Source organism: Rhinoderma darwinii, chromosome 4, assembly GCF_050947455.1.
Source record: "Rhinoderma darwinii isolate aRhiDar2 chromosome 4, aRhiDar2.hap1, whole genome shotgun sequence".
Taxonomy (NCBI): Eukaryota; Metazoa; Chordata; class Amphibia; order Anura; family Rhinodermatidae; genus Rhinoderma; species Rhinoderma darwinii.
Window position 1 is genome coordinate 200,571,205 of NC_134690.1, and position 16,526 is coordinate 200,587,730.

A 16,526-nucleotide genomic window follows, 5' to 3' on the forward strand; every position below is an offset into this window, starting at 1 on the left:
CTGCTTGTGCCACTGGAGGCACACATCCCAATAATTGTTAAAAGGGTTCTCCCGGGTATGGCGATGCCATATATGTGGAAGTAAACAGCTGTTTGGGCACGCTGTAGGGTTCAGAGGGGAGGGAGCGCCATTTGGCCTTTGGAGCGCGGATTTTGCTTGGTAGTAGTTTTGTTTAAGTATTGCTGGTGTTTCCATTTATAATGTGGGGGCATTTGTAAGCTGGGCAGAGTACATAAGGGGCATAATCAGGTGGAATAATAATGGGGTAAAAAAAAGAAAAAAATAATCCATACATGTGTGTTACGCTGTGAATCAATCCTTTATGCACAGGTTAGTGTCGCACTGATAAAAGGTGTCCTTTCTTATCCCCTTTTGGTCCACACTCCTGACCTTTGCAGTTTGGGGAATTTTGCTAGGAATGTGTTGTCCTGGTATAATACGGACGCCCTCGCTCCCAGCAGATATGTTTGGGCGCTCCCCTTCCTGGTTCCTTAATTTTAGGGCCTTGATGAATTGCCTTTTGAAACAGAAGAAATGTTCCCCTCGGGCCTGCACAACTGCATATTTTTTATTTCCTGACTTATGGAAGCCTTAACTTATTTTATTTTTTCATAGACATAGTGGTATAAGGGCTGTTTTTTTGCGGGACGAGCTGTAGTTATCATTGGTACCATTTTGGGGTACATGCAACGTTTTGACCATGCGTTATAAATTACATGTTAACTTTATTCTGCGGGTCAGTCCGATTCTGACGATACCAAATTTATAGCCCTTTTTATGTTTTACAACTTTTTGCACAATAAAATAATTTTTGTAAAAGGCATGTATTTTTTTCTGTTGACAAGCTATGAGAACCATAACGTTTAAATTTTTTCGTCGACAGAGCTGTATGAGGGCTTGTTTTCTGCGAGTCGAGCTATAGTTTTTATAGCTACCATATTTTCAATAATAAATGACATGATAAGGGAAAAGAGCGATTTATTTCATTACTTGAAACTTTTATTATATGTTTTCAAGCTTTTTTTTCACTCTTTTTTTAATACTTTTTTTTACACTTTTTTTCAAGTCCAACTAGGGGACTTGAAGGTCTAACTGTCTGATTGTTTTTTTCTAATACATTGCACTACCTATGTAGTGCAATGTATTATATCTGTCAGTCATTCACTGACAGCAAGCCGATTAGGCTTCGCCTCCCGGCGGGGCCTAATCGGCTGCTGTAATGCCAGAGCAGGAGGCCATTGTTAGGCCTCCTGTTGCCATAGCAGCAGTCGGCAGCCCTGCTGTCGCATGGCAGGTCTGCCGATCAGCTAACAACCTCTGAGAGTATGTTCACACGGCAGCGTCGATTACGGCTGACATTACGGAGCTGTTTTCAAGAGAAAACAGCTCCTGAATTTCAGATGTAATGGCATGTGCAGGCGTTTTTCGGAGCGTCCATTACAGACGTAATTGGAGCTGTTTTGCCATTGTGTCAATGGAAAACGGCTCCAATTACGTCTCAAGAAGAGACATGCACTTCTTTGACGCGGGCGTTTTTTTACGCGCCGACTTTTGACAGCCGTGGAGCCATATTTTCGAACGTAATTCAAGGCTAAAACGCCCGAATTACGTCCGTGAATAGAGTGTGTGAACCCAGCCTAAGATGCAGCGATCGCTTTTGATTGCTGTATCTAAGGGGTTAATGGCAGGAATCGGAGCTAGCTCCGGTTCCTGCCTTTACAGGTGAATGTCAGCTGTAACATACAGCTGACATCCACCGCTGATGATGCCGGCTCATCTCCTGTGCTGGCGCCATCTTGCCGTCGGCTATGGAAGCCTAACTTGCTAGGCAGACCGGGAGGCCAGTATTAGTTGCCATTGCAGCCACCGGAACCTCTGCAATTTTATTGCTAGGGTGCCGATGAGCTGCAAACAACTTAATAGCAGCGATCACTTTAGACCTCTGCATTTAAGTGGTTAATGGCGAGGATCAAAGCTAATTTCAGTCCCCACTATTACAGCCAGATGTCAACTGTAATACACCGCTCACATCCGGCGATGATGGCGACTCAGCTTCTGAGCTGTTGCCATGCATTTGTTGTGTCGTCATCGAGGAAGACTGTGCAGCTAGACTACGGGTCCCCCGCCAGCGCTATGAAAATTCTATTAAAATCTCATAATCAGCGTGACAGGGGACCAGAATGTATATTAGCGAGTGTACTCACATACTGCATTTGAGTACCCTGCTAATACTTTTCGGTTCCCGCATAACCCCTTTATTGTAATTGAGAGTCAGCCTCTTTACTTTCTGATTTATGGACTGTACCAAACAGGTCCTCCACAGAGGGGATACAGAAACTATGTTACTAACTACTGAAGGGCAGACACATAACTGTCACACAGTTATAAATCAGGAGGCTAAGCTGCGACCTCCTTTATTATAACTGTATGATAGTTATGTGTCCGCTCAACAGCAGTTAGTGACAGTTGTTTCTGTATCTCCTCTGTGGAGAACCTGTTTGGTACAGTCCATAATTCAGGAAGTGAAGAGGCTGACTCTTATCTACATTAACTGCTGTAGGTTTTATCAGGACAGAGTGAGGTCGTACGACCTAACTGAAAAGAAGAATTCATATAGAAAGGAATAACAAAATAAATAAGGTACTCGCTAATATATATTAGGGGAATAGGTACCTAATGATAGAAAAAAAAAAGTGCTTGTTAAGGATAATGTTCTAAACACCTTGTACCTTGCATTTTTTGCAACTGCTTCCACTAGTTGGATCCTTTGCATATCATCTGGTTCCTTTTACTGCTATTAATCTGTATCTTGCGCTCAAACCCGAATCAGTCAGATCAGCGGAAGTGACATCTTCCGTGACAGCTGGTCTTGCATGTTGCTGACACTCAGGATCCACCTGTTATCGATCTCATTTAAGTTAATGAACTTATCTCTTTGATACATTTTATCATTTTTGCAGAGTCCTGCTGAGTTTTTGCAGCTTATGCAGATATCTTTGTTGGAAAAGAAAACTAAGGTAGAAACCATGGCATGTCTCATTAAAAATGGATTTGAAGAGATCTTAAGTATACTAAAGAAGTCTCAGGTAATGTAAAAGTATACACTGTAATAGTTCTACATAAGAATTGACACTGACCCTTTTATGTTCCTAAATAAAATCCCTGAAGGATTCCTAGTGGCATAGATATATAGATATTCAAGCATGGACTGCACCAATAACAAGATGACTACCACATTGCACTAAAACCCTAAGAAAGGAGCTGGTGGTCATCTTGCAGTCACATGGGCTGCAGGATCCATCCATTGTGTATATTCTTGATTACAACAATAATACAAAAATTGAGCTACATGGGGAAGAGGTATCATGGGGAAAAAAAAGTTTTCACTTGAGTATCTCTTTGACACTGAGAAATCTTTTACTTACATAACTTGTATGGTGATTAAAGACCATTCACAGTGTTTCTTGTGCCACAGACTTGTACAGGCTCAAGCCTATGGTACGTTGGAGCAGAGAGTGCATGTGTCTAGTCTACTCTACATTGCACTTCTTTTACTTCCTCTGTTGTATTTATATTTGGTTGCGTGAATTCTGTCTTATGACACTGTGTGTTTCTACTAAACTATGTTTTTAGGAATCCATGCCTGAAAACAGCAGACCATCTCTCCATTTGAGGAACACATCTTCTAATTCTTGTATCAAAAAATCTTCACGCAAATCTCAGATAATGTCCACGGATTACTCCAATAAAGAGTACCCTGAAGAATTTACCAGTCAAGCCCTAGGTGCGTTTTAACTTTTTTTCTTCAAACCATTTTCTTATAATAAAATAAAATTTTCTATTAAATAGGTCATTGTTTAAAAAAATTATAACTAATATAGAGTGTTACTAACTGTTGTGCACTCTCATTTTTAGTTAGATCTTAAAGGAGCTATCCGGGGACCAAAATTTATTATCACTGCAGTATGTGAGTCCCACTCGCTATTATACATTCCGGTTCTCCGTCGCGCTGATTCTGAGATTTTCATAGATTTTTAAAGCACTGTCGGGGGACCGGAACTCTGGATGCAAAGCCTTCTTTGATAATGAAAGTACTCTTTGTCATGTGACCAACCCCACTGTACTCCATGTACAAGCAGGAGCAGTAATACAGTGAGTACATGGAGTACAGCGGGTCGGTCACGTGACGAAGAGTGCCTATTTAAAGAAGCACTCCAGGTTTTTTTTTCTATCTTTAAATACCTATTCCTCCAATATTTATACTCAGCGAGTATTACCATATTTAGTTATTCCTTTCTATCTGAATTCTTGTCTTTAGTTGGGTCATGTGACCTCACTCTGACCTGATAATATCAATAGCAGTTAAAGGGGTTAGCAGTGTAGTACAGTGTAGTACAGCGAGTACATGGAGTACAGCGTGGCTGGTCACATGAAGAAGAGTCGTGTCATCACCAAAGAAGGCTGTGCAACTAGACTGGCAGAGCAATAAAAATCCATGAAAATCTCGGAATCAGATGGGGTATCAGAATGTATTTTAGAGAGTGTTCTCACATACTGCAGTGAGTACACTGCTAATAATTTTTGGTCCCTACATAACCCCTTTAAGTCTTTTATCTATTAATACACATAATGATGTATGGCTAGCTTTCTGAAGCCAAACCGATGGCTTTCAGCTGTTATCTAGTGGATGGGGGTGCCCATGAGCTACACATAGGAGTCTTTCTAGTGAAAAAAACTGGTTTTCTTGAAGTGGACAACCTCCTTAATAAGTACAGCTTGATGGGAGAGGTTGAATATTCTGGAGGCTGGTGGCTGAGAAGATGGCACTGCCAGGACAGAACAGTCATTCAGCTAAGGCTAACAATGATGAGGGTAGAATATTACTGATGATAATCTATCTCCTGTTCTTAGTTTGCAAATGGACTTATGTTATTACAAATAGATGCAACATATGCTTTTAGACATGCACACTGTAGCGCTAAGACTGGAATGGAAATATAAAGATGCCCCTTCCCTTTTGAATATTTTATATAAACACATAAGTAATGTTTACTTTACTCAAATTCTTCAGAGAAGTGATAAAACCCATGTTTTTTGGCAGCCTCCACGTAGAAAACTTTATTGTATTGATTCTGTTTGTTTAATTTATTACTATAGCAACTTGTGCATTTGTTGCTGGGATCATCATTTACCCATAGTTTCAGGGATTGTGAAGAAATGTAAAGATTTAAATAAAGGAGACCACATTCTGTGATTAACAGACTCTTTTTATTTTTAATAAGACAATTGTGTCTTTTTATTTCTTTTCCAGAGTCCATTAGTAATCAACTTTATCAAGCTGTATACACTTGTATTTTGCGTTCCTTAGCTATCCTAGCACAGTTAACAGGATGTGAATTGGAATGTATTGTACAAGGTTTCTTACATTTATTAAATAAAGCACAAGATGGACTGAACACCCAACAAAATAAACTTCTAGTTAATGAACAAATGGTTAAAGATATGCTTTTCAAATCTAAAATTCAGTCACAGAAGTTAAGGTAAGGTTTAACTATATATCATACATTATACTCTTATCTGTAGCATGTAGTATTACCTAAAGGCTAATAATAGTGTAACCCAAAATATAGTATAACTGCATATTGAAATGTAATTGCATTTCTTTCTGTAGGGAAACTAAACCAAACCCAGGAATGAAATAGGGGAAAAATTTGAAAAAAACACGTTTAAAGGTGTTTTCTGGTAACCACGGTTGGGAATCTGCAGGGAATGTAAATGCAAAAGACTTATCAATACATTTTATTAAAAAATTCAGCTACTTCTACTTCCCTAAAGTGCCGTACACTGTGACTTGCTTTTGCATTCCCTTCATGTTTCTGCCCTTAGTTAGCTTTTTGATTGGGTCCTGGACCACCAGTTTAACTATTTTTCAATTGGAAAGACTTTCTGCAAGCTCCTGAAACAAAAATATTTGCAGAAACAGGAGTCCTTAATTTTCTGATTTTTATCACTTTTTCTTGGAATGCCTAAAAGGGGCATACATTAGCTAAATGTGATATTAAATTTGCCCTGGTAAACTGAAAGTATTATTATTGTGAAGTGGAAGCATCTAAAAGCTCAGTCAAAAAATGATGAACTATGAAAACTAACAAAGTTGCTGCCAAGCGCTGAATCACACAGCGCGTAAAACTCCCCTAAACTCTGTTGCATCATTCAGTACATAGTTCCAACCTGCCTCTGGAAGTGACACCAGCACAAGAACTATGCATCAGAAGCCTTATAAAATGGATTTCCATGGTCAAGCAGCTGCAGACAGGCCTAAGATCACATGCGCAATGCTAAGCGTCATCTGGAGTGGAGTAAAGCATACTGCATGGCAAAACCGCTGCAATTCGCTGTAAAACTAGGGAAATTCAGTGTGAAATCGTTGGCAATTCAGTGTAAAACTGGCTTGCGGTTTGGCATTGTGGTTCTCAGCCGCTGCGTGTACGGACCCCTTAAAAAAGGTGTACTTAAGTTTTTCACAGAGGGAATTGAAAGTGTAATTTCTACTCACCGTAAATTCTCTTTCCTTTAGTCCAAGCAGCAGCATCAATGGGGATTATATCCACTTGGAAATTAGGAAAGACAACATAATTATTTTATTAGGCACCCTATATTGGATATCTCCTAGCTAGCCACATTGTGTACTATCAACTAAAGACAAAACTCAAAGCTTGCTGAACAAAAAAACTAATTTTATTGGGCAGGAAAACAGTACTGCTGCTTGGACTAAAGGCAAGAGAATTTACAGTGAGTAGATATTACACTTTCCTTGACATCCATAGCAACAGCACCTATGGGGATTTAGCAATTAATCAACTTAGGGTGGGTTATTATTAATAGCGGACTCTAACACAACTCGACCAAAGGTGCTTCCCCGGCTCGACTAAAGTATAGCCTGTAATGATTTGCAATCGTATGAGTTGGAACATGATTTCTTCCGGGCTCAAGACGTGGCATTTGCCGGAGTGGATTGGGGTCTAATAGGTTGTGGGTCTTAAGAAATGCTTGGTTTTAGCAGATGGTAATCTCTTCCTTTATCCGACTGGACAGGGTTGCTGTAGAGACCTTCTGGCCTCTACTTTTAACATGAAAGGTGAGGAAAAGATGATTCGACCTCCTAAACTTCTCAGTGTGATTTACATAGACTTCCAAAGCCCCACCGACATCCAAGGAATGGAGTTTCTTCTATTCCTCTGAAGAGGGAATTAGGTAGAAAGCCTGCAGATCAATCTCCTGATTAATATTCTGCAGTGAAGGCACATTAGGGATGAAATAAGGAAGAAAAAGGGTCAACAGCACCCAATGCCTGGATCTCACTGACACGTTTTGCTGACGTTATAGCCACTAGGAAACAGACCTTGACAGCTAGATGTTTCTGGTCAATCTCCTGCAAGGGTTCAAAGGGGGGATAACAAAGCATGTCCAGGACAAGACAAAGATCTCATTTTGGAATTGGATTTGAGATGGTAGGCCAGATTTTCTGGACAGCTTTGATAAACCTCTGTATTAGTGTTCCCCTGACAATTTAGTTTCCAGAACTGCCGACAAGGCAGAAATCTGCACTTTAATTGTGACAGTTTTAAAGGGGTTTTCCAGTCCCTGAAAATTGATGGCCTATCCTCAGGATTGGCCATCAATAGCTGATCGGTCTGGATCTGACTCCTGGGACCCCCGCCAATAAGCTGTTTTCGAACGAGCGCTGCTTCCCCTTCATTTTGACTTGCTCACTGTGAATCGACGATACACATTTAGCAGCGATTCATAGAAATTAAAGTGAATGGGAGAAGAAGGCTGCAATACCTGTGAATCGCCGCTGCATCCGTGTCAACGATTCACAATGAACAAGTAGAAATAAAGGGGAAGCAGTGCTCGTATGAGCGCTGCACCCCCTTCAAAGCCGCTGATCGGCAGGGTCTTGGGAGTCGGACCCAGACCAATCAGCTATTGATGGCCTATCCTGAGGACAGACCATCAATTTTTAGGGACTGGAAAACCCCTTTAAGGCCCCTGTTAAAATCATCTTGCATAAAACTCAGGATATCCCAGATTGAAGGATGTTCTGAAGAAGCCTGCCTTTTTCTGCACCACCTGACAAAAGCCATCTTAATTCTTAGATAGTTCTTGTTTGTGCTCCTACCTCTGGATTGTAGGAGGCTATTAATGACCGCCTCGGACAACCCAGAACCCATTAAAAGGGATCGGTCAACATCCATGCTGTCAGATGAAGACGATCGAGATGAGGACAACACCAAGCGTCCTCTGTCAAAGGTTACGGAATCTCGGGTAGTCTCCTGAAGATTTCCTTGCTCATGGTCAATAATTGAGAAAACCTCTCAAGACTTTCTTCGGGGTGTAGGGGGAAATTGCAATCACCGAGACTGGTTCCCGTCTGATCTCGTGCAAAACCTTTGGGATCAAGGTAATGTAATGCCGACAGCGAGTTCCGCTCCTGCCGGCGGTTCCTACTACTTCTCGTGGCCGTTAGGCACTTCTGTTTTGCCTCCTGTGGCCGCGCTCCACCTCGTGATCGCTGTCTCATCCGGCATGCGCGCTGCCTGGTTGTCCCAAAGGGCCAGGGCACGCAATTATATTCCTCTCCAACCAATCCCTGATTCTTTAAAATAATTTAAGTCAGCTTCTCTGGTCGCCTGGTGCCTGAGCAACTTTGGTGCAGCTTCGTTTTTTCCTCCGAAGGTTCCTGTTTGCATTCCGCTACCTAATATCAGTCCGTATTTTAATATCTGCTGTCAGCCAGTATCCCGCTACCTGTTACCAGTCCGTATCCTGCTACCCGCTACCAGTCTGCATCTTCCTACCTGCTAGCAGTCCGTATCCTGCTAACCGCTACCAGACAGTATTGCACTACCTGTTACCAGTCTGTATCCTGCTACTTACTGCCAGTCTGTATCCTGCTGCCTGACACGAGCCTGAGGCCTACTACCTATTGGCAACTCGTGTCCTGCTGCGAGCCTGAAGACCCACTATCTGTTACGAACTTTGACTTTAGATCTATACCCGTCTGCTACGGTTTTGTCTGCCAGTGTCTGTACCCACGTTGTACTTCACGTTGTATCCTGGTCCGCTGGGCCAGCTGCTTCTCACACTAGGACCACCTAAAGAGGTAGCGACCTGGTAGTCTCCCCGGTATTCGCTATTTAACCCCTGTACGGGAATCTGGACTTTGCTGCAGGGAGACAAGCAGGTCGCTACCTCTTGAGGTTTTCCCGGTTAGAGTAGTAGCTGACCCAGCGGACCAGGAGACAATGGTGAAGTGTACCATGTGTACAGGCTCTAGCAGACAATACCGTATAGATCTGAAGTCACAGTTCAAAACAGATTGTGTGTCTTCAAACTTGCAGTAAGACAAAAGTTGCCAACAGATAGCAGGCCCCAGACTCATACCAGGTAACAGGATACTGACTAGTAGCTGGATACAGACTGGTAGCAGGTATCATGATATCGGCTGGTAGCGGGTAGCAGGATATGGACTTGTAGCAGGTAGCAGGATACAGTCTGGTAGCAGGATACAGACTTGTAACTGGTAGCAGAATTCCAGTGGGTAGCAGGATACGGACTCGTAGCTGGTAGCAGGATGCAGATTGGTAGAAGGATGCAGACTGGTAGTTGTTAGCAGGATGCAGACTGGTAGCAGGTAGCAGGATATGGCATGGTAAGAGGTAGCGGGATACTGACTGATAGCAGGTAGCAAAATGTGGACTGGTAGCAGGTAGCGGAATGCAAAGGGGAACCTTTTTAAGAAACAACTAAGTTGCACCTAAGTTGCTCAGACACCAGGCGAGCAGTGGAGCTGCCTTAAAATATTCCAGAGCATCAGGGATTTGTTGGAGAGAATTGTGAATGAGCATGCTGGAACTTTAAGAGATGGCCAGGGAACGCTCACTTGCCCTATGGGACATGCGGCAGGAGGAGGAACGCAGCCACAAGAGGCAGAATAAAAGCGGGGAAGGTAAGCAAACCTGCGGCACTCACCACCATTACAGATGAAACTCCAAAGGTATGGAGAGGGCAATCAGGACCCATGGTTTGTTGTTCCTGAACAGCGAACATAACTGAATTACCTTTGCATTGTGCCGTGTGGCCAATATGTCCACCTGAGGCTGAGCCCAAAGCACTGCGATCCTCTTGAAGATCATTGAATCTATATCAATCTGTCCGCTATGGTGTTGTTAGTCCCTTTAATATGAACAGCCGAGAGTTCCTGCACGTGACTCTCCGCCCAAATCATGATCGGTTCCACTTTTACAAGAAGAGCTATGGATCTTTTTCCTCCCTGGTTGTTTATATAGAATACTGTTGTGATATTGTCAGACTATCTTGATTGCTTTTCCCTGGATGACATGGTGGAAGTGTATTAGCTTCTTCTAAACTGTTCTCAACTACCTGACATTCGAGGACAAGAGTCTCTCTGTTGGAGACTAGGACCCATTCACCATCTGACCTTGCAGATGAGCATCCCATTCTGTGAAGGATTCGTCTGTGAAGATATCGACCCATACCGGGGGAGCAAAGGACCTGCTGTTGTTCAGGTGGCTCCACCACCTTACAGAATCTCTTGTGTCTTTGGTGACAATGACCATTTGTCCCAATCCCTTATGTGCAGGATTTCCTGTTGCAAGGGACGCATGTGCCTAAGACCTTCATCATGACACAAATAGACACCCATTTGGATGAATGAGATTTTTGGTAGCACCATGGATCTTCTTTAGTCTGTCCGTAGAAAACCAAGAAACTGCTTTTTCTGTGAGGGAAGAATATGAGATTTCTCCTGATTTATGAGCCACCCTAGAGACTGTGGATGCAGGTAATAAATATAGTGTTTAGATGGGCCTTTAAAACCTCTCCAGATCTGGCCTTCACTAGCCAGTCGTCTAGGTAGGAAACAATCGTGATCCCTTCCTTTCTCAGACCAGCTACCTACTTCAACAACAATCTTTATGAAGGTGTGCGTAGCCAATAAAATTCTGAATAGTAGCGATGTGGAGATGACGCAGCTCCCCCCAAGAAGAAGGAAAATTAAAAAATATATACTTCCCAACATATCCTGGATCTTAATTGTCTGACCTTCCAAGGAACATAGAAGAAAAAAACACAATGTGGCTAGCTAGCGCATATCCTATATAGGGTGCCTAATAAAATAATTAGTTAATTGATACTCTGTGTCATATTTCCAGGAGGATAAAACCCCCATTGATGCTGCAGCTATGGATGTAAAGGAAATATTTGTTATTTTATTTTGTTAAATAATTTATAAAGATAATTTTTTTCCTCTTTTATTTCAACTACATCATATTTATCTTTATATACTGTTTGAGTGAGGATACAATATTGATATGTCCACAAGTTAAAAAAAATTACAAAACTTTAATTGGCGTGTCCTTACTTTTTTACATTACTGTATTTAATAATAATGTTGTGGTGAAGGCATTTCTACAACTTCTATGGTGTCAAAATTGGGCCAGTTTCTCTTGTAATGTTTCTTCATTATTCCCCTGCTGGTTTAGGCCCTGTTCACACAGAGTTTTTTTGCTGACAGAAAATTCTGCCAGGAAAAATCAGCTCCGGTTTTTTTAAGTGGTTTTGCCCTATTTTGCCGCGTTTTTGCAGCGGTTTTTGATGCGTTTTTTTTACACGTTTTTTTTAGCTGTCCCTTCAAGAAAAAGATGTAATAACCGCGAGCATTTTTTGCCAAAAAAATGCATAAAAAAAAGCGTAAAAAAACACAGCAAAAGAAACGCGGCAAAAAAACGCGTCTCCCATTGATTTCAATGGGGTTTTTGAGGCGGAAAACGCTTCAAGATAGGGCATGTCGCTTATTTTTCCCGCAGTTTCCGTCGAAAAAAAAATGGCAAAAAAACTCAGTGTAAACAGGGCCTAAGAGTATTTTTTAATAATTTTATTTATTTTCTTAATTTGATTAAATGGTTAAATGTGGTAGCTCTCCAAACTTTAATTTCCAATTATGTCTGAGGGAATAGATTAGCAGGAATTACTCAAGAAATATTTATTTTATTTCACAGGTTTAAGTTGTCCCTCAAGTTTCAGATACCACACATTCTGATAGATCCTTCTACAGAAGTAGCTGAAGATGCCCTACATCAGGTTGTTCTTTCCATCTTAGATGTCAGCAGTTGTTTGAGCTGGTGGTCAGGAGAGAAGAAAGGACAATCATTCCATCTACATATGGCTACAGATGAGCTGTTGCAATACATTACAACAAAGGTTGTGGAATCAGTAAGAGGTAACTTTTTATATTATTGTAGCTATTTTTTTTAGGTGGTTTCAAACATTTTTTTTTTATATTGAATGTTGTATATATTACATGTCAAATAATAACTTGTGTTTCCTTTTATAGATGTAAATCCTCTGGTTAAGAAGCATGTATTTATCCTAAGCGGGTATGACTTCTTGTGGGCAGATAACATGTTTAGACAGAGTCAGGAGTTTTTAGCTAGCAATCCAAGTCTTGCTGCAATGCACAAAGAAGTAAAACATTTTATCAAGATTGAAGAACAAATTAAGGAACACTCTGAAGTAAGCATCTAACATTGTTTTAAACAAACATAACCTTATCTCAGAATTTTGTCCTTTTTAGTATGGTCAAGTGCAGTGATACCGTTGTCATTTAAAAAAATAAAAATAATTAGGGGTGAGTATAAACGTAAACTGTAGTTTCAGGGGAATTTTTTAAATATGTCGTGTGTGTACTGGAGTAATAAGAGTGTTTCTTACCATTATATGACATGTATCTGTATTTTTCTGCAGTTTTCCCCACTATGCAGGCTCCATCTTTAATGTTCCATTTTTCCTTAGTTCAGCTACAGAATGGGTAGAGACTATCTGCTGCGATGTCTCCCATGCAGAGCACTGAGAAAATTGGAGATCTTTCCCCCCTAGCTCACTCATACACGGGAGCAGCAGCAGCAGCAGCAGCAGCAGCAGCAGCATAGAGTATTATATACAGATGTTATGAGCAGTGTGTCTGTGAATCCAGTCTACATAGACTTGTATAAGCTTCATCTATAGCCTGATCTCTCAGTGAGTCTGATAACCCATTTCATCACTTCCTCACTGAAGAGATTTCTCCACTGAAATGATAGTGTGTGATTGGGTACAGACAGGGCATGAGGCAGCGGAGGGGGACAGGGGTGTCCGATAAACAGAGAAAGAGACATTTTTCTGTAATAAAATGTACTATTTATTTATGGAAAAAAAAAATACAGGTGCTCTTCAAGAAAGACAAGGAACTTTTATTTCTTATGTAAGATGTGCTCTGATTCTGTTGGCTTGAAGATATCTGCGCATGTATGATCAGATACATTTTACAAAATTAAAAAATTATTGATACACTCGATAATGTATTACTATAGCTGCCTTTAATGATAATTTGTGTAATTTGATAAATGCCTTTCATACAAAGGGTTACAATTATATTAATACTGTACATTATAGATACTTATGTTGTACTTTGCTTACTAGGTTTTGCAGTTAGGCTGTATTTATCTTGACTCCTCACCAATTAAGGAAACATTAAAAGGTTTTGTCGGAAGTTGGAAGTCTCATTATGCAACAATTTTACATCAGCGCATAAAAGTAAGTGCACTTTCTCTACTGATCTAATATGAAAAATATATTCTCTTGTTTATATCATTGAGAGACACAGCACCATTGGTATATGCTGACACTAGGTAGTAAGAAGTGTTGGTTCCGCTTAGGCACGACATACCCCATCAAGAGACACTGGCTAAATCAGTTTTAGCCTAGCATCTGTGGGAGGCAGACATGGCCTGATACTCAGGTCTGCTGCTCTTTTTTATTCTTAGTTTATTTCTTTCTCTCCTTTAGATGCAGGTGGGTTTGTCAGGCTGTTCACAACCTAGTTAAACCACTGTGGATGGATGCTAACAAACCAGGGAGTTCTGTACGCTGAATTTCCCTCTCTGCCGGTCACCTGACCTGTTTCTTCTGCCAGTAGACCCAATTTAAGTGTGGGGTTACTGAAGAGGTCAGCCTGCAAACACCTGAGGACTTCTGAGGCGTCTGTCAGGAAGGTGGCCTTCCAAGCTCTTTAACACTCTGTTCCCTTTTTAGGAGGAATTCATTTCTAAATGATCGGTTTCTCCCTCTGTGGATCCAACTATTTCATGGCAGTCTAAGGATACCACCATCCCACTTTCTGATGCGGCATCACTCATTGACCCTTTTGACAAGAGGGTAGATTCCCAGACCAAGTCCGCTTTCATTGACGCAGGTTCTGCTATATTCCACTATTTGCATCCGCCTGAGTAAGTAAGGCTTGCTCGGTTTGGAATAAACAGCTGCACCGTGGTATTCTGGAAGAACATGAACAGAACATGGCTGACCTGGCATGTAAGGTAGTTCAAGCTTCTACATTTCTTTTTGAAGCTTCCCTTGAGTCATACTGGGTTCTATTTGGCTGAAATCATGGGTTGCCAGGCTTCCGCAAAAAGCCCTCATTGACCTTCCTTTCATTGTTGACAGACTTTTTGGCAAGGGTCTGGAAGAAATTATTGCGGAGGCTACCAGCGGTTATAGTTTTCTTTTGCTACAAAACTGCCTGCGCCATCTGCAGCCTTTTCTCCAATCTCCGAGCCAAGACGCCCATCCTTTAAGCCTGTACCCGCCTGGCAACCACGCCCGAAGTCCCAGAAATCCTACACTGCCAAGACATCTTCGCAATCAAGGTGTCTTCCCACTCGTATCGGATGTTCAAGTTGGAGGCCGGCTGCTTTATTTTCAGGTTCGAGTAGTGGATTAGACAGGTTACAAAATAGAGTTCTCCGCCCTTCCCGCGTGGAGGTTCTTTCAATTGACTCCACCACACTCATTAGATTGGGCTTCTTTTTCTCATGCTGCTTGCTCTCTTCTCCGGCAGAAGGTCATTGTCCCGTTTCCCGTCCGTTTGCTCCACAGGTGGAACGTTTTCAGGGGTTCTACTTAAGTGCCTTCACAGTTCTCATGAAAGACACTCTGTGTTCGCGTTTGAATGTTTTGCATGATATCCCTGTGGTCAGTGGTAGTATCATTGGAACAAGTAGAGATTCTTTCATCCAACAACATTCGCGATGCATACCTCCACATTCCCATTGCAGGGTCTCACCAGCGCTTCCTTCGTTTTGCTCTTAGTTCTCATCATTTTTAATTTGTCGCCCTTCCCTTCAGGCTCACCACTGCTCCGTGGGTTTTCACCAAGGTCCTGGTAAATTCCACGGCACTTCTCTGCGCTCAGGGATTCGCTGACATCCCTGACCTGGAAGACCTCTTGGTGAAGGCCCCCTCCAGACAGGACAGTCTCTACATCACTCTGAACATGACACGATTTGGCGGGATCATCAACAAAGAGAGAAATCCATCCATCACAGCACATGGAGTTTCTGGGAATGAATTTCAGCACAATGCGAGCAGAAGTCATTCTTCCGAAGGAAAAGATCAAGACAGGAACAATTCCTCTTCCTTCCGCTTTTGCATGGGAGTTCTGGGCAGTATGGTCTTGACTTTCGAGGCAGTTCCATATGCTTAGTTCCTTCCTTTCCAGGTTCTCCAGGGAGTGATCCTGTCGATATGTGATAAGTTTCTGACTTTTCCAGACAAATTGATTCTCCTGCCTTCTCAGATCCGTCAGTAGTTGCGCTGGTGGGAGACCTCACCGGTCATTGCACTCGAATGGTTCTTCCTTCACCTCCAGTGGCTTGTCATCTCGACAGACGCCAGTCTGTCCGGCTGGGATGCAGTCTTTGGCCTTCACACAGTCCAGGGCAACTGATCAATGGAGGAGTCAACCCTTCAGATCATTCTTCTGGAACTGAGGGCAATCTTTCTGGCTCTCCCCCTTTAGACCCTTTTTCTCCAGGGTCATCCGGTCAGAAACCAGACCCACAACTCTATGGATCAACCAACAGGGTAGCACCAGGTGTCACTCGGTTCTGTAAGAGTCCTCTCAAAATCTTCTATTGGCAAAGAGTCATGTTTCAGCATTGTCAGCAGTCCATATACCAGGAATGAACAACTGGGCCGCGGAGAAGCTAGACCCAGGAGAGTGGTCACTTCATCCAGACATCTACCATCGCCTTTGCAAGAAGTGGGGCTTCGCATCACATCTCATCCTCAGCTACGTAGCCAGATCAAGGTATCATAGTCCTTCGCGGTTGATGCCCTGGTCACTCAGTGGGGCGAGTTCTCCCTACTGGATCTTTTCCCTCCCCTTAAGCTCTTTCCCAGAGTGCTCAAAAGACTCAAAAGGAAAGGAGCTCTGGTGGCGCCGGATCGGCCTCATTGGACCTATATACTTTACCTGCTTGTGGATGCACCCTGGCGCCTTCCTAATCGACCCAACCTCCTTTCCTAAAATCTGCTATTTCAGCCCTCTTTACGATGGATGCGTTTATCGGCGTGGCTGTTGAAGCTGAGGTTCTGAGGGCCGAAGGTCTCTTTGAGCCAGTCAT

The 16,526-nt window shown here is 42.2% G+C and overlaps 1 protein-coding gene across 1 annotated transcript in view; it reads left to right on the top strand.

Moving 5' to 3' along the window:
• Nucleotides 1-16,526, top strand: part of LOC142759653 (dynein axonemal heavy chain 5-like) — a 466,211-nt gene that overhangs the window by 127,908 nt on the left and 321,777 nt on the right. Inside the window, 6 exon segments of the mRNA XM_075862058.1 lie at nt 2,961-3,086; nt 3,634-3,784; nt 5,312-5,540; nt 12,084-12,304; nt 12,419-12,597; nt 13,543-13,656. Of these exon segments, the coding sequence (XP_075718173.1) occupies nt 2,961-3,086; nt 3,634-3,784; nt 5,312-5,540; nt 12,084-12,304; nt 12,419-12,597; nt 13,543-13,656 (1,020 nt within the window).